General features: G+C 40.3%; 1 protein-coding gene across 1 annotated transcript in view; it reads right to left on the reverse strand.

The window, feature by feature from the left end:
• Hira (histone cell cycle regulator-like protein) overlaps nucleotides 1–18,769 on the reverse strand; it is a 60,758-nt gene extending 41,989 nt beyond the window's left edge. Inside the window, exons 1-6 of the mRNA XM_053794567.2 lie at nucleotides 18,540–18,769; nucleotides 12,340–12,482; nucleotides 6,901–7,036; nucleotides 4,146–4,319; nucleotides 612–772; nucleotides 164–331 (exon numbers count right to left, since the gene is read on the reverse strand). Of these exons, the coding sequence (XP_053650542.1) occupies nucleotides 164–331; nucleotides 612–772; nucleotides 4,146–4,319; nucleotides 6,901–7,036; nucleotides 12,340–12,482; nucleotides 18,540–18,576 (819 nt within the window). The 5' untranslated portion in view covers nucleotides 18,577–18,769. The remainder of the gene's footprint in view (nucleotides 1–163; nucleotides 332–611; nucleotides 773–4,145; nucleotides 4,320–6,900; nucleotides 7,037–12,339; nucleotides 12,483–18,539) is intronic.
• Nucleotides 18,770–19,183: the final 414 nt, after the last annotated feature.

The raw sequence follows: 19,183 nt of genomic DNA on the forward strand, positions 1-19,183 counted from the left end.
CAAAACAATTATCAGTTTTCAGTTTCACAGTGATAAGAGAGGATGATAACACTGCCAGGATGATTGTTGTCTTGCTGCAGAAACAACCAATGTGTTAAGAATGTTGTGTACACAATCACAACACGGCATTACAACACTGTGCTCATCACAACACTGTACTTACCACACATGTTATAGGTTTGCGATGTCCTACGAAATCCTTATCAGTATTCCAGCCGTCACGATCAATAATCTGAGCCGTGGGACCTCCGTTGTTCATGGCATGAGCAGACACCAGGTACTGACCGTCCGGAGACCAGCCTGGCCGCAGAACTGTTGTCGTTCCGCCACACTGTTTCAAAAAAGAAATATAAGAACTACAAATCTACAATTTTTTTTTATTTAACACATCAGCCACCTATCACCGAGGTAGCGCGACCCAAAAAAGAAAAGAGGAAACACTTTCACCATCATTCACTGCATCACTGTCTTGCCAGAAGGGTGCTGACACTACAGTACCAAAACTGCAACATATCTCCACCCCTCCTTCAAAGCACAGGCACTCTACTTCCCACATATTGTGATTCTCATTTTTTCCCAGCAAAGTTTTAGGCTTTGAGTAATGAACTTACCTCTGTGAAGGGGTCAATAATCTTCTCTTCTGTGGCCCAGTCTGTGGTACGCCAGATACGTAGACTCTTGTCATCTGCCTGTGAAGTCAGGTAACGACCGACTGGGTCCCATGTAACACCTTTCACTAAACCAGTATGACCTCTTAAAACCCGTACTTGCTCTGTCAAATTAGAAAAAACAACCAGTCTTGAAAATAGTCCTAAAATCCACTTGTTTCAATTCTCTCTAATCTCTGTGGTATTGTTAGCTATAGGGAAGTTTATTGTAAGTTAAAAGAAAAAGACACGATACAGCAACTGAAATGATACACAAATAACCCTCACATACGAGAAACTTATGGCTGTGTTTTGGTCCAACTTGGACTAAAGTGGCCAGTTAATAGTGCAAATCGGACAGAAATGTCATCCTGAGTTTCTTTCTCCTATGTCTGAGTTACTTGTGTATTTGTAGATGAATGGTTCAGAGAACCGACATGTTGATAAATTTATCTACTTGTGTATTGTTGCAAGTTGAAACACCAGCAACATAACTTGTTCACAAGCTGAAATAAACAGACATGCAATGCTTTCACAGAAAAATGGTTCAGAGAACTGACTAGTTGATAAATTAGAAACAAATGCAACACTTGGGTTTACAGCCTCTCCTTACTTAACGACGGAGTTGCGCTCCTAGGACCACCCTGGTAAACAAATTCGTCACTAAGTGAGGAACATACTATAATGGTAGTGGGTTTGTGTCAACCATCTTCGATATTGTTTTATTGTCACCTTTGCACCATTTATAATATTTTTAGTATATTTTTAACCCTTTGACTGTTTACGCTATATAAATACGTCCTACGCGCCACTGTTTCTGACGTATACATATTCAATAATTCTAGCGGCTTCAAATCAAGTGGGAGAAAGCTGGTAGGCCCACATGTGAGAGAATGGGTCTGTGTGGAGAAATTTTCTCCAGGAGGGGGGTATCAGCCCCTTTCAGCCCTGAGGGGCCCAGCCCTCTCAGAAGGGGCAAGCGTCTTCTTTACTGCTACAGCGAGTAATTGATTCCAGATGCAGTACCAGTATGCACGTGTGGTCAAGCGACCACCGCTCCGTGCAAGACTCCAGTGTTGCAAAGTGTATTTTAATAAAAGACAGTCCATTTCTTACCTTAGCAGGACAATTAAGGAAAATCCTGCTCCCACTTTATTACTATGGTAAAGATAGTGTACATTGTTGTCTATGCTTAAGACAGCAAGAATCAAGCATTCTGCTTTGCTTCATGGAGGAAGTGGCAAGGAAGCAAAAAGTACTAGGTCAGCTTTTCCTTTGTGCTGGGGGCAGTGACGGCGCAGGGCGCTGTGGCATCTTCAGATTACTTTTGACTCTACTGAGAGTGACACTGATGCCAGGATAACCAACAAAGAACGATCTGTGCGTTAGTGTGAACAAAGTGTCTCATAAAACACAATAAACACTTACAGAGAAGTGTGATGAGCTTCTTTAGTGATAAGATTGTGAACAATAAAGACAAATCTTGTGGAACATAGTATACCAGTGTGCGTATTCCTAGACTATGGAAGACGTGAACATCCAAGGACACTTCAGCTTCTATAAAGTCACCGATATCTGTCGAAGGTGTGAAGAACACCATAGCTCACGCTACAAGAGTAAGGTAGGTTACGAATTTCTTGTAGTACGGGGGACTGCGCAGTTCTTGAGTCGCAAGGAGTTTGTAATCAACCTATAGTCGGCAGTTAGGTGCGGACTTATGAGTCCAAACAAGTATGTAATTTGTCAGCAATCAGTGAATGAAATATGCTGACATAACACCCCCTAGGGGTAATTTATAATCTTACAAATTATAACTCATTACAGCCCGTTGAGGAATGACTTCGACAGCTTCTCAAGACCTCGTCTGCAGGGGCGGCTGAGCAGGCGATGAGCTGTCTTCCTAAGTTAAGTTTTTCCTATATTTAATAAGCTTAGCTGGTAATCCCATTTCTCAACAGTCTGTGTGGTCAGTGTGCACCACATAAAAAAATCCTGCAGCACACAGTGCATAATGAGAAAAAAAAACTGATCGTTTTTTTGGATTAAAACGCTGACTTTGAGGTGTATTTTTGTATAGTATTTATCGTTGTATTCTCTTTTTCATGGTCTCACGTGATAAAATGGAAAACATATTACAGAAATAGAGATGATCTTGATTAGTTTCACAATGAAAACGACCTTGAAACTGAGCTCAAAGTAGCGGAAATGTTCGATTTTTACCAATGTTCAGGAGTAAGCAAATTACACCACACGTCCATTACACGTCAACTGGGGAGTCTAATATTCTTCACTAGTGCACTGATATTATTTATACCATTTTTACAATAATGCAGTAAACTGCATAACAGTAAATTTTGTATTTTTTGTATGAATAAAAAATCAAAATAGAAAGTAATAATAATATAAGAGGGGCCTAGAGATGTGACTAATGAACAGTGGATATGTTATTTTAGTGCCAAGAATGTCTACACTGTTTATTCTGGACCCTATTTTGAAATTGGCATCTTTTTTAATTTGCGTGAAATTGGCCAAATTGCTAAATTCTAACCACTTTATTGGGTAGTTCAAATCGGTAAATGGGCAGTTTTTTGTACTCAATTGATAGAAAAAATGGAGTTCTAAAGAAATAGCTATGAGTTTGGTCAACTGGAACAACGGAATTGGCAGAAAACAGGGCTCAAAGTCGGCGAAATTGCCGATATGCATATGTTGCCGAGACCGCTAACTTCGCGGGAGCATAAGTCCGTGAGTTTTCGACCAAATTTCGAACTTTTGGTGTCATTACCATCGGGAAAAGATTCTCTATCATTTCATAAGAAAAAATAATTTTTTTTTCAAAAATTTATCAACATAAAATGACAGTTTCAGAAAGGGGCTTGCGACAGCCAAAGGGTTAAATGTTTATACAGCAGTATACTTTATAGTGGAACTTCAGTTTTCACATGCCCCAATTTTCATAGGATTCAGTTTTCAACTACTTTTTTCGTCAAAATTTTGTCCCAGTTTTTGTATACCCGCTCAGTTTTCAGAGAGTTGAAAATGGTACGTACCAAACGTGTCCACGTGACTTGGCCACTCAAGCGCCCACACAAAGCATCCCATGTGTTCGTAACTAAGTCTGCCTTTGTTTCTCGTTGAGTGAGCACCACCCCGCGCGTTCATCAAAACATTTCATAATAATCTATTTTTTTTGTGCTTGTTTATTGAGTGCAACTGCTAAATAAGCCACCATGAGGCCAAAGAAAGTTCCGAGTGCCAGCCGTTTGATAAAGAAGGTGAGAAACACAATAGAATTCAAGAAAGAACTCGTAGCAAAGTACAAAAGTGGTGTCCCCAGCATTTTAGTCACCTCTTACGACACACATGGCTTACAGAGGAAAAATTCTGTTCCACTTCCCCATGGAGAAAAAATTATTATTATTATTATTATTATTATTATTACATACTAGAACTTTATAATAAAGTTGAGTGTAACAAGGCATTCCAACCTGGACTCACCTGGCCATTTAGATGTATTCCATATGATAACATTGTTATCTATCGATGCCGATGCCAGCCATAGGTCACCCGGGGACCAGGCCACATCCAAGATGTCTCCCTCGTGACCTCGTAATGTTGCAACGCTTCGCCACGACTCAACATTCACTACATTAGATCCAAAAACTGCTCCACCTGCAAACAACAGTGTTTGAACCCATAAATTCTGCCTTATCGGGATATGCCTGTTAGGGTAAAAGCATTAGAAAATCTCTGTGAATTGTATCTCTCAAGAAATTATACCGAGAATGATTTTTAAACATTTTTATATCGGTTAATGGTTTGAAGATCCTCATTCTCCAGAGCCCCATCACACACCATACCTGAGCTGTAGAGGAAATAGTACACTACTAAGAACTACAGTAGAATCCTTGTGTCTGCAGATTTGGTTTCTGAGGTTTCAGTTATCCACGGTTTACCGTGGCCTGAAAATAAGCCTTAATCCTGCTTAATAATGGCACCAAGCACAAAGGTAGTGATGGTGGCAGTTGTTGACAGCCTCAGAGAAGCTGTCCAGTGCTTCCCATCAGTGAAAAAGTGATAATTCTCCACTCATTGTGCATAATTTATCAATTAAACTTTATACTAGTATGTATGTAAACAAAAAAGCTTATGTATAGTGTTTGGGTATCCACGGTAGGTCTTGGAAGGTATCCCTTGTGGATACCAGAGCACCACTGTATTAACAAACACACAGGAATGTCAACGTAAGTGTATTAATTGTAAGCAAAGTTGCATAATATATACCTGTCAACATAACAATGTTTGTAGTAAAGGTTCTATCCCAAAAAGAAAATAATGGGAGTCTCCCAAATTTTAATTTTGGTGAGAATTCTAGAATTAGATTTTTTACATATAATTTATATGTAACTGTTACATATAATTTTACATATAAAGAATAAAAAGGCACAACACAGTGACTGGAAAATACACAAATAACCCGTATAGGAGGAGCTGACCACGATGTTCCAGTTTGACCTGGACAATTAATATGTAAGTGATCCAAGTTCGACTGAAATGTTGTCATAAGTTTCTCTCTCTTACGAGCAGGTTATCTGTGTACTCGTGGACTGGGCCGCGGGGGCATGGATCCTCGGAATGCCCCCCAGGCAGACTCCAGGTAGGTAGGTAGCTCAGGAACAAGCCTCGTTGCATACACGTACACACTCTCCAGTGTCTTAACATGGGTCTTCAAGTGTGGGTTCCATACTGGTGCTGCGTACTCAAAGCCGGGTCCAATGCGATGTATAAATGGCCCATGACTCACGAAATCGTAATGACACGATTGCAAACAAACCATACCACGGGCGGGATTGAACCCGCAGTCAGAGAGTCTCAAAACTAACGCGACGGTCTGGAGTTTTGAGACTCTCTGACCGCGGGTTCAATCCCGCCCGTGGTATGGTTTATAAATGGCCCAGAATGACTCTTGACATTCCTGGAGGATGCTCTTAAGACTTGCTAAATGAGGACTGTGTTTTGTGTGTGTGTAGCTGTATGTGCTTATGTGTGTATGTTCACGTGCACACGAATGTTTATATTCACATAAATGAAGGAGTGACTGAAATTCCATATTAAAACTAGCATGTTTAAATGTTCATACACACACATGCACACAATATACAGCAATGCAGATACACAGCTAAATATACATGCATACACACATGCATACAGACAAGTACTACAACAAGTAAGTCTGCATACACGGACATACACAGAAAAAATAAACAAGTGACCATAACAATAAATAAAGAAAAAGCTGAGGAAAAAATGCTTAGAAAATTCTGTTTGCAATTAGAAGCAAGTAAGAGTTTTAGAAGCAAGTAAGAGTTTTAGAAGCAAGTAAGAGTTTTAGAAGCAAGTAAGAGTTTTAGAAGCAAGTAAGAGTTTTAGAAGCAAGTAAGAGTTTTAGAAGCAAGTAAGAGTTTTAGAAGCAAGTAAGAGTTTTAGAAGCAATTAAGAGTTTTAGAAGCAAGTAAGAGTTTTAGAAGCAAGTAAGTTTTAGAAGCAAGTAAGAGTTTTAGAAGCAAGTAAGAGTTTTAGAAGCAAGTAAGAGTTTTAGAAGCAAATAAGAGTTTTAGAAGCAAGTAAGAGTTTTAGAAGCCAGTAAGAGTTTTAGAAGTAAGAGTATTAGAAGGAAGTAAAAGTTTTAGAGGCAGTAATGACCTTACAAAACTAAATGAAGACCAGACACCACCAACTTAGTGTCGTTCCTTTACCGTCAATAATTATGAGCTTTTAAAGAACAATATCCAATATATAAAACTTAAAAGGGGAGTACAAGTAATGCTTATCTAAAATTACTAAGACAAGAGTTAGGGAAATGGGAATGAAAATGGTGTATGTCTCTGTACATCTGTTGACCTTAAAGTAAGTATGTGCTAAAGTACACAGGTGTTAGTTGGCTTTTGTGGATGGCATCCTGGGGAAGAGGACCACAGTGGAAATAAGCAGCACTTCTTAGCTCTTGTGAGGGAATTAGGTAAAATACTAAGGAAGAAAAGCTCTAATTCCTTGAATCAAGAGCCTAGCACCAGGATCAAGTCACCCTCCTCCAAGGGATTTCAACTATAATTCACACTGGTTTGCCAATAAAAAAAATCCATGATATTTTCCAGTATAAATACTGATAGACATATTTGAGTCACCACATTCTCACTAAAATCCTCAGAATAATTGAAGCTGTGATGGAAATTGATAATCAATGTGCACTCACCTCCATAACTGCTCTGCTGCCAGATAATAATAACTTTATCGTCTCCGGCCGAGGCCAAATATCGGCCACTACAAGACCAACGTACAGTGTTCACGCAGCCTAAATGCTGATCCAGTTGGCACAGTAACTTGGGAACCTACAGAAATTATCTCTGTTAATGACTCAACAATAATTCAAGTGTTCGACAAAAATTTAGCCAATATGTAAAATATTTTTATAGTGTGATTAATTAGCTGCTTTCAGCAGTATGTGCTGAAATACTGAAGTTACAGTAACTGTGGCTGAAATACTTGACAAGTGAGCTACCAGCCGGAAGTGAAGATTCACAAAACACTTTGCTTCACTGTCGACTATTATCTAGCAACAAGTAACGTTATGTTTGCCCACAACAAACCAAAACATCGTTTAAAACTTTTTTTCAATTTGTGGACAAGCTGTAAATCATTTTAAATCTGCACGCTACGTTAAATACCATTCAGAGACAAAAACTTCATAGTGAGCTAAGTGTTGGGTTTCAGGTAAGAGTCATTGGACTCGATGACACTTCAGAAATACACAGGCTGTCCACAACTCCTTTTCAATTTAAAAAAAGTATTACAATATGGCAAGAGCTATGAAGTTCTCTGCACACAATGCAATAATTATCGTAAACTTGATGGCACTATTAAATAGTTTCTGCTGTCTTGGCTGATATTACAATTTTAAATCTCTTATGGGGGGGGGGTATGTTACGAGTTTCATTTTCCAGATGCCGACAACTGATCAATGTCCATTTTGCTTTGTGTAACATACAAAACATTAACTACTGTGGAAGAGTATATTTGAGGTTGTACTACTTGCGTGCAACACAAACACCAAGAACAGCTATGCTACCAACCAATAATACACTTCCTATGAAGGAATATAATGAAGCCTCAATTGGATGAACTTGGGAAATACGAGAGAAGATGCACTTGATCGTTGTTATTATAATCAAAACTAAGTGCTCAACCAACAGGGGCATACAATGTCCGCTGGATCAACTGATATCTTTAATATCTTCATTATGCACCTCGTGCCCATCTTATCTGGAAACAACAAAATTTCTTGGGTTTACAAGTGTCCATAATTGTCAGGAAAAACCATCTCGTCTCCATCCAAGTCGGACCGAAACATCATCGTAAGCTTTTCTCTCCTGTGTGCGGCTTATTTGTGTATTGTTCCAGTCACGGCAGGTGTTATTGTCACACTGGCCATTACTGGCCGTCCGCTTCCCTCTATTGGACTGTTAAACTGAGGAGTCAGTCACCTCACACACATTAAGAGGAAGTTGTATACAGTGGACCCTCACATAACGATATTAATTGGTACCCAAGAACGAATATCGTTAAGTGATTTTTTTAACGTTATCCGAGGGAAAATGTTAGCATTAAAAGTATTGTTATGCGAATTTAACGTTATGTGATGCCAACGTTATGCGAGGGTCCACTGTACTCTCTTTTTGTCCCTCCTGAACAATTATGTAATGTTTAATATTACATGCACAAGAAACACTAAGCCTGTAGGGGCCATAGTGCCTGGGGGATGGGAGGTAATCAGGTCTGATCCAGGGAAAGAGTTGCCTTGCATCAGGCACGTTGACCATGATAATGGTACACAATACTGACAAGTTGTTCAGTAAGACACCTGTGCAACAATTAGGTAACTTTATTCAGCAATAGGAACAATTATTCCAGACTATAGAGCAAAACTCTTTCCCAGGCTGAGGAACTGACCACCTCAGGACTATGTCTTCAAGGCTGATGGACTGATTACATCATCTTCACATCTCTACCACTCTTGCTTTTTCCTCTGCACTTGACTGAACAAGCCTAATGTGTAGACAAACCATTTTTTGCATAAAGATACTTAACTGTTCCATATGTGTCTTACTGATTATCAAGAACACTGCAGTATCCATTCCACCTTGAAGGGGGTGAAGCCACAAGTGATTGATTTGTGATCCAACACAGACCCTAACAAAGGGGTGAGCAAACTTTTCAGAGCCATCAACTGGGAACTGGACTTGTGATAATGCTTGTGTAACAGCTCATGTTTTCAACAGAGGAAAATAAGAAAATTTTTGCTCATTCAGATCTTGGCATGAAAACTTTTGGCGGGCCGCATGAAAACCTTTGGCGGGCCGCAGTTTGCCCACCCCTGCCCTAACACTTAGTAGGGGCCAATAGACCTGCTACAATGTTCCTTTTTTCTTATGTTCTTATCACCCAGGATTCCTCTCCTCCTCACAACAACAGTCGTAAACTGATACCTCATAAAATGAATATAAAATACAGAATGTGAAAAAACTGAAGACATTACAGCATTCTCACGTGTACAAATACTAAGCAATACATAATATCAGTGTATTGTAAGCAAGACAAATACATCAAGCCACATCACACATACACACACATAATACATCAAGCCACATACATGCACACATACACACACATAATACATCAAGCCACATACATGCACACATACACACACATAATACACATATTTTGTATTTCTATAACTTGTATTGTTTAAAGTGACTTATGCTATAAGTAACACAGTCCTTACCTTAGCTTCACTTTGACCAAATTCACTATGATATACACTATCTTATATCCCTTTAACCCTTAAACTGTCCAAGCACAGATCTATGTTTACGTGCGTAGCGCTCCAACCTTTATTTTCTCCAGTTGAAAGCATGTGAAAAAACGTTGATCTACTTTCGGAGCGCTGCACACGTGCACGTAGATCTACGTGTGGACAGTTTAAGGGTTAAAATACAATTACTAAGCTGAGTTTATCATTATACATTCTATGTTTATTATCCTCTACTTTTCTTAACACCGGCCATTTCCAACAACAGTGACCCAAGTTTACACCATTCATTCATGACCTGTCTTGCTATAAAGACTAAAAAAAACACAATACCGTGACTGGAACAATATACAGATACCCGCATATGGGAGAATGAACTTTATGATGATGTTTTGGCTCGACGTGGACCCATTAACTAGACACACACAAGCATGAAGGTAAGGGATCCAGAATGTATACGAGGGGGGAGCTGGACCAGGAGAATGAGAGGAGGGAGAGGTGCAATAGTCGCCCCGTATCTACAGGGGTATGTTACAAGGACCTGCTGTGGATACCGAAACCTTGGGCAGTAGCAAACCCTATATATTAATTTCTATGCATACCTATTATAAAGTTTAATTGATAAATTATGCACAATAAGTGGAAAAGTAACACTTTCTCACCGATGGGAAGCACTTCACAGCTCCCACCATCGCTACTTGTGCACTCTGAGGCCATTATTATTCAAAATTAAGAGTTATTTTCAAGCCACAGTAAACTGTGGATAATTGATACTGCAGATAATTGAAACCACAGATAATGATACCGCAGATAACCGATAATCCGGATAACTGATACTGTGGATAACGGAAACCGCGGATAACTGATATCGCAGATAACTGATACCGCAGATACTGGGCCCAGAGATACAGGGGTCTTACCATATTCTCCTATGTGCGGGTATTTATGTATTGCTATTATTAGTATCTGGATAAAAACTCAAAATGATCCTCAGAGCCCCAACATTCTCACCACCTCCTTCAGAGTACAAGCACTTCCCACCTCCACCTGTCCTTCAGAGTACAAGCACTTCCCACCTCCACCTGTCCTTCAGAGTACAAGCACTTCCCACCTCCACCTGTCCTTCAGAGTACAAGCACTTCCCACCTCCACCTGTCCTTCAGAGTACAAGCACTTCCCACCTCCACCTGTCCTTCAGAGTACAGGCACTGTACTTCCCACCTCCACCCATCCTTCAGAGTACAGGCACTGTACTTCCCACCTCCACCCATCCTTCAGAGTACAGGCACTGTACTTCCCACCTCCACCCCTCCTTCAGAGTACAGGCACTGTACTTCCCACCTCCACCCATCCTTCAGAGTACAGGCACTGTACTTCCCACCTCCACCCATCCTTCAGAGTACAGGCACTGTACTTCCCACCTCCACCCATCCTTCAGAGTACAGGCACTGTACTTCCCACCTCCACCCATCCTTCAGAGTACAGGCACTGTACTTCCCATCTCCAGCACTTGAATCTGGCTGACTAGTTACCATGCATTCCTACATATAATATTACCATGCTCACACCCCCAAAAGCACGTCAGATGCAAAAACCACTCACTTTCACTCAAAAATAAATATAAAACATTGGATTTCCACAAGTTCTGCAGTTTTAACAAGAGCGGCAGCCCAGGACAACACTGGTCATGAGAACATTTACCAGCAGCCCAGGACAACACTGGTCATGAGAACATTTACCAGCAGCCCAGGACAACACTGGTCAGGAGAACATTTACCAGCAGCCCAGGACAACACTGGTCAGGAGAACATTTACCAGCAGCCCAGGACAACACTGGTCATGAGAACATTTACCAGCAGCCCAGGACAACACTGGTCATGAGAACATTTCTAGCAAGCTAATACTTGTGTTGCAATAACTTAGGAACCCACAAGTTGAGGAATAAGACACTTGTGCAACATCTGGGAATCCTTACTGAAGAAATGTTCTGCCAGCCAGTGGCTGCTTCAGTTAAATACAGAGAAGAACAGAAAAAGATGACGCAGCCAGTCCCACAGCTTGGAGTCGATGTGTTCAATCCATCAATCTTCAGAGTAAAGGACTGAAGACTGTTCTTCTCTGTACTGGACTGACACCAATAGAACATTGCTACTGTGGCATTCATGAATCACAATGGAAATAAAGTCACTTTGTCTGACATTTTTGGGTTATCTTGGGTAATTTACACATGTTAAACTATGTGGTCAGGTCAAAAATTATGTCCACAAGATACAGTGTTTGTAGAGATTTCTGGCATTTAGGGGCGTCTGTAGTTAGGTAGAACATTTTGGACAATCTTAATCCTAACTTAAATATTACAATGCCTAACTTAAGACTACAGTGATGTCAGTGTACCTGTACTTAAATAAACTTGTGAAACATTAAGTTTATTTAGAACGTGCAACAAGATTGTAGTAAACAAGTGGTACCACAATGCGTGAAATAACAACAGTGAAAAAATACTAGTGAACTTCCAAGCATTTTCGTGATTTCTCACATTATCCAGGATAATGTGAAAAAACATGAAAGTGCTTGAAAGTTCACAATTTTTTCACAGTTGTTGTTTTGCATAGTAATGTGTGTAAATTACCCACCAGAAAAAAAAAAAAACACAATTTAGAGATCACACGTGATACTGTAAAAAACTGTTTTACAGAGATCGTACATGATAACCAAAAAAACGTCCATTTTGCAGAGATCATACATGATAACCCAAAAAACTCCATTTTATAGATCATACACAATAACCCTAAAAACTCCGTTTTACAGAGATCATTCTTGTATTACCTTCTCATCCTCCTCGTACTTCTCGTACACAACAGGTTGCAAATTCCACACCACAACCCGGCCAGACGAGTCTTGACCTTGTCCACCTGTAGCAAAACGTGAACCATCCGGGTGAAGATCTACACTGAAGATAGCCTTGCCCCCTGAAACACAGACACACAGGTCAAGATCTACACTGAGGATAACCTTGCTCCCTGAAACACAGACACACAGGTCAAGATCTACACTGAAGATAACCTTGCTCCCTGAAACACAGACACACAGGTCAAGATCTACACTGAAGATAACCTTGCCTCCTGAAACACAGACACAGGTCAAGATCTACACTGAGGATAACCTTGCCTCCTGAAACACAGACACACAGGTCAAGATCTACACTGAGGATAACCTTGCTCCCTGAAACACAGACACACAGGTCAAGATCTACACTGAAGATAACCTTGCCTCCTGAAACACAGACACAGGTCAAGATCTACACTGAGGATAACCTTGCCTCCTGAAACACAGACACAGGTCAAGATCTACACTGAGGATAATCTTGCCTCCTGAAACACAGACACAGGTCAAGATCTACACTGAGGATAACCTTGCCTCCTGAAACACAGACACAGGTCAAGATCTACACTGAGGATAACCTTGCCTCCTGAAACACACACAACAGATCTCCCAGTTACCTAAATCTTAACACTTAAAAATTTAGATTCCCAAAGTTCATACATAACTTAACAGTACACTCTAGTATAAATACCTACACAGAACTATACTGCCGCCCACCATATTGTATCATTCTCATACTGTAAACTAAAGTACCAACGCTCAATATTATACTCCAATAATACAACTTAAATATTTAATATTGATATACACAATCTACAAAATACTTTTAAATTATCCCAATGTAATATCCCCGGAATATAATTTGAGTAAACTAACTGTCTGCTCTAAATAAAAACTGATATACAACTTAAACTATGATCAATTTCTCTATTATTAAGTAGTGTGTAAGCCATTAATTTAGTCTGCCCATAATGCTAGGGCTGGATGAACCCGTAAACGGTCCAAGCAGATCTACGTTCACACGTGTAGTGCTACAAAAGTAGATCTACTTTTTTTTTACATATTTTCAAATATAACAAAAAAAAGTAGATCAAAGTTTTTTTTACACATTTTCAAATGTAAAAAAAACAAAAAGATCTACTTTTTTACACACTTTCAAATGTTGAAAAAACTTATATATATGTTTGGACCGTTAACGGGTTAAAGAAAATAAATTAAAATTCTTTATTTCTCTATTGATATTACAATGTGGGGTTTACATATTATAAAATATTATTACATATAAATTATTTATTATATAGAAGGCCTAGGTAGGCCTAGGCATTTCTGGCATGATAGAGGCTCTCTTTGTACTGCAACTCATTTTTATAACTACAGAATCTAAATATAAACTTGCAAATAAATAAAACTTGTATTATAAGATCCACACTGAAGTTATTCTTGCCCCTGAAACACACATATAAACTAGAAATAACTATATTTAATGTTATTAATGCAGCTAATAACTTGAGCAGGTGTACAGGTACAAGACAGGTACCAAACATGTGTTGTTTACAACCATAATGTATGAAGTAAACTTGTGCAAGTTATAATGTATAAGACTGTACAAGTTATAATGTATAAGACTGTACAAGTTATAATGTATAAGACTGTACAAGTTATAATGTATAAGACTGTACAAGTTATAATGTATAAGACTGTACTAGTTATAATGTATAAGACTGTACTAGTTATAATGTATAAGACTGTACAAGTTATAATGTATAAGACTGTACAAGGTATACATGTACAAGGTATACATGTACAAGTTATACATGTACAAGGTATACATGTACAAGGTATACATGTACAAGGTATACATGTACAAGGTATACATGTACAAAGTATACATGTACAAGGTATACATGTACAAGGTATACATGTACAAAGTATACATGTACAAAGTATACATGTACAAGGTATACATGTACAAGGTATACATGTACAAAGTATACATGTACAAAGTATACATGTACAAGGTATACATGTACAAGGTATACATGTAAACCCCACATTGTAATCCTTATTGAGAATAAACTTTGATTTAATTTAACCATAGCTGACATCAATGACATACAGTGGAACCTCAAATTTCGAACGTATTACTTATCAACTCTTCGAAAATCGAACGCCTTTTTTGAACCAACTTTGTCCCTATTATCAAACTCGCCCCTATTTTCGAACCGCCGGGTACAGGACCTGTCCACCAGCCTGCTCTGGTGCTGTGAACCAGTATGGTTTTGTTGATGCTTGAGTGAGCACTAACCTGCGCTCTCATTCAGACATTTTACGATTATTTCATTGTGTTTAGTGCTTGTGGGACTGTGAAATAAGCTGCCATGGGCCCAAAGAAACTTGCTAGTGGTACACCTGTGGTAAAGAAAGTGAGAAACACCATAGATGTGAAGAAGGAAATAATACAGAAGTATGAGAGTGGTGTGAGACTTGCTGAGCTTGCCAGGATGTATGGGAAAAACAAGTCGACCATCGGTTCTATCCTGGCAAAGAAAGAACAAATCAAGGAAGCTGGTGTTGCGAAAGATGTTAATATGCTAACCAAAAAAAGACCACAGACAATCGATCAGGTTGAGAAGTTGTTGTGGCAGGTGGTAATGTTTCAGAGACTATTATTTGCAAAATGGCAAGGAAGTTGCATGCCAATCTGGTACAGGAAACTCCTGGAACCAGTGCTGATAGTGAATTTAAGGCCAGCAGAGGCTGGTTTGACAGATTTAAGAAGCGTAGTGGCATACACACTGTTGTAAGGCATGGTGAGGCAGCCAGTTCAGACAAACGGGCGGTTGAGAAGTTTGTACAGGAGTTTAAGGCTTACGTAGACACTGAAAAATTAAAACCCCAACAAGTGTTCAATTGTGACAAAACAGGCGTGTTTTGGAAGAAAATGTCGAAGAGGACCTACATTACTCAGGAGGAAAAGGCACTTCCAGGACGCAAGCCTATGAAAGACAAGCGGCCCACATGAGTCGGCTAGCATCCAGGATGCGACCCACACCAGTCGACTAACACCCAGGTATCAATTTTATTGATGGGTGAACATGGACAACCGGTGTAAAGAAACATGCTCAATTTTTCTACTCTCACCGGGAATCGAACGCAAACCTTCGGCGTGTGAAGCGAGAGATTTAGCCACCAGGCGACGGGGCACCGTAATGTATAATACCGTACAAGTTATTATGTATAACAGTGCAGAAATTATTAAGCTAATTTATTTTTTAACTTTACATAATCAAGTATTTAACCTAGGATAAGCAAATATTTAACCTAGGATAAGCAAATATTTAACCTAGGATAAGCAAATATTTAACCTAGGATAAGCAAATATTTAACCTAGGATAAGCAAATATTTAACCTAGGATAAGCAAATATTTAACCTAGGATAAGCAAATATTTAACCTAAGATAAGCAAATATTTAACCTAGGATAAGCAAATATTTAACCTAGGATAAGCAAATATTTAACCTAGGATAAGCAAATATTTAACCTAGGATAAGCAAATATTTAACCTAGGATAAGCAAATATTTAACCTAAGATAAGCAAATATTTAACCTAGGATAAGCAAATATTTAACCTAGGATAAGCAAATATTTAACCTAGGATAAGCAAATATTTAACCTAGGATAAGCAAATATCTAACCTAAGATAAGCAAATATTTAACCTAGGATAACCCATGTATTTAACCTGGGATATCACAATAATTATTACAAAAGCTCTACACCTGTAGGGGATCACACAACATTTAGATAATCAGGTTTAATCCATGGCAGAGGAGGACTGCTCCAATTCTTTGGATCAAGACACCTCCATTAAAGCCACAAACACCATTAATTAGTTTTAATTAAGCATAATCATGGGTAATAAGCATTTCACAATTGATATTAATTAATGGAGGCTCTAAACCCTCATGGTGGCCCCTGGGGTTTGATCCAAGGACAACTCCAGCTCCCTGAAACAATTATTATTATAATTATTATTATCAGTTTTAATTAAGAATAATCACTGGGAATAATAATTTTCTGCTCGATATTCAGAGAGGCTCTAAACCCTCACTAGGCCGCTGGGGGTTTGATCCAAGGACAACTCCAGCTCCCTGAAAACGACAATTATAATTATAAATTTTAATTAAATATAACAATCAATAATAAGCATCTCCCGTCCGATGCTAATTAACAGGAGGCACTAAACCCTCACGGGGCTCTAAACCCTCACGGGGCTCTAAACCCTCACGGGGGAGCAGCCGGGGATTTGATCCAAAGGCTAACCCCAAGATCCCAGTAAAAAAATGACTATAATTAATTTTAAGTATAATCGACAATAATAATGTCCCACTGAACGTGGCTCTAGACCCTCACGGGGGAGAACCCTCCCCCCTCCTCCCCTTGGGGTTTTGATACGAGGGAGCAAACCCCCCAATTAACACCACAATGGACCCAAAAAACCAAAAGCGAAAAATCCGCATTATTATAAGGGGGGAGCTCTAAACCCGCAGGATTATACAGCACCTGTGGGAGGATGGAAGGTATTCAGGCTTAATTCAGGGAACTGAAGCACAGATCTAATTCCCTAGATCAAGAGCCCCTCACCAGTATCAAGGAACCTCCCTTAAGGGGGATACATTACATAACAATCAAGGGGAAAGTGCTAAATCCGTAGGGTTTAGCCTGTGGGGGGAGATGCATTCAAGGTTAATCCAGGGAAGCTAAGATTTCGTTCGGATTTTTAACCACAGAGGGTTAGCCACCCAGGATAACCCAAGAAAGTTAGTGCGTCATCGAGGACTGTCTAACTTATTTCCATTGTGGTCCTTAATCTTGTCCCCCAGGATGCCACCCACACCAGTCCACTAACACCCAGGATGCGACCCACACCAGTCCACTAACACCCAGGATGCGACCCACACCAGTCGACTAACACCCAGGATGCAACCCACACCAGTCGACTAACACCCAGGATGCAACCCACACCAGTCGACTAACACCCAGGATGCAACCCACACCAGTCGACTAACACCCAGGATGCAACCCACACCAGTCGACTAACACCCAGGTACCTATTTACTGCTAAGTGAACAGGACAACAGGTGTAAGGGAACTTGTCGAAATGTTTCCACCCGCCGGGAATCGAACCCGGACCCTCCGCGTGTGAAGCGACAGCTTTAGCCCCCAGGTCACAGATCCAACCCCCTGGATCAAGAGCACCTGCACCAGCATCAAGGAACCAGGTTATAATGGGCCCAAACATCATAAAATAAATTGGTGGGTAAGCCAGGAGAATCAAGAGCAGGAATAATAAGGCAGGTGATACATAAGTGGCTTACCATCATGGCTTACTAGTGGGTTAAGTGGCTTAAAATCATGGCTTACTAGTGGGTTAAGTGGCTTAAAATCATGGCTTACTAGTGGGTTAAGTGGCTTAAAATCATGGCTTACTAGTGGGTTAAGTGGCTTAAAATCATGGCTTACTAGTGGGTTAAGTGGCTTAACATCATGGCTTAATAGTGGGTTAAGTGGCTTAACATCATGGCTTAATAGTGGGTTAAGTGGCTTAACATCATGGCTTAATAGTGGGTTAAGTGGCTTAACATCATGGCTTAATAGTGGGTTACTAAGTGGGTTAGTAAGTGGGTTAATAAGTGGCTTACCATCACGACTAACTAGTGGGTTAGTAAGTACAGTGGGTTAGTAAGAACAGTGGGTTACTAGGTGGGTTACTAAGTGGGTTAGTAAGTGGCTTACCATCACGACTAACTAGTGGGTTAGTAAGTACAGTGGGTTAGTAAGTACAGTGGGTTAGTAAGTACAGTGGGTTAGTAAGTACAGTGGGTTAATAAGTACAGTGGGTTAGTAAGTACAGTGGGTTAATAAGTACAGTGGGTTAGTAAGTACAGTGGGTTAATAAGTACAGTGGGTTAGTAAGTACAGTGGGTTAATAAGTACAGTGGGTTAGTAAGTACAGTGGGTTAGTAAGTACAGTGGGTTAGTAAGTACAGTGGGTTAATAAGTACAGTGGGTTAATAAGTACAGTGGGTTAATAAGAACAGTGGGTTACTAGGTGGGTTACTAAGTGGGTTAGTAAGTGGCTTACCATCATGGCTTATCCACTGTGGCTTCAATAGCTGCATGATAATACAAGTGTGACACAACGTGACACTACCAAGATTATTATTGTGCCACCACCGCCGCCACGCCCGCCATCTTTGTTGTACCGGTCCACCTCTGCCGCTACTACTGTACCGGTCCACCTCTCTGTTGCTACTACTGTACCGGTCCACCTCTCTGTTGCTACTACTGTACCGGTCCACCTCTCTTCCGCCACGACTGTACCGGTCCACCTCTCTGCCGCTACTACTGTACCGGTCCACCTCTCTGCTGCTACTACTGTACCGGTCCACCTCTCTCCCGCCACGACTGTACCGGTCCACCTCTCTGCTGCTACTACTGTACCGGTCCACCTCTCTGCTGCTACTACTGTACCGGTCCACCTCTCTTGCTACTACTGTACCGGTCCACCTCTCTGCTGCTACTACTGTACCGGTCCACCTCTCTTGCTACTACTGTACCGGTCCACCTCTCTGCTGCTACTACTGTACCGGTCCACCTCTCTTGCTACTACTGTACCGGTCCACCTCTCTGCTGCTACTACTGTACCGGTCCACCTCTCTCCCGCCACTACTGTACCGGTCCACCTCTCTTGCTACTACTGTACCGGTCCACCTCTCTCCCGCCACT

Source organism: Cherax quadricarinatus, unplaced genomic scaffold, assembly GCF_038502225.1.
Source record: "Cherax quadricarinatus isolate ZL_2023a unplaced genomic scaffold, ASM3850222v1 Contig58, whole genome shotgun sequence".
NCBI classification, from domain to species: domain Eukaryota; kingdom Metazoa; phylum Arthropoda; class Malacostraca; order Decapoda; family Parastacidae; genus Cherax; species Cherax quadricarinatus.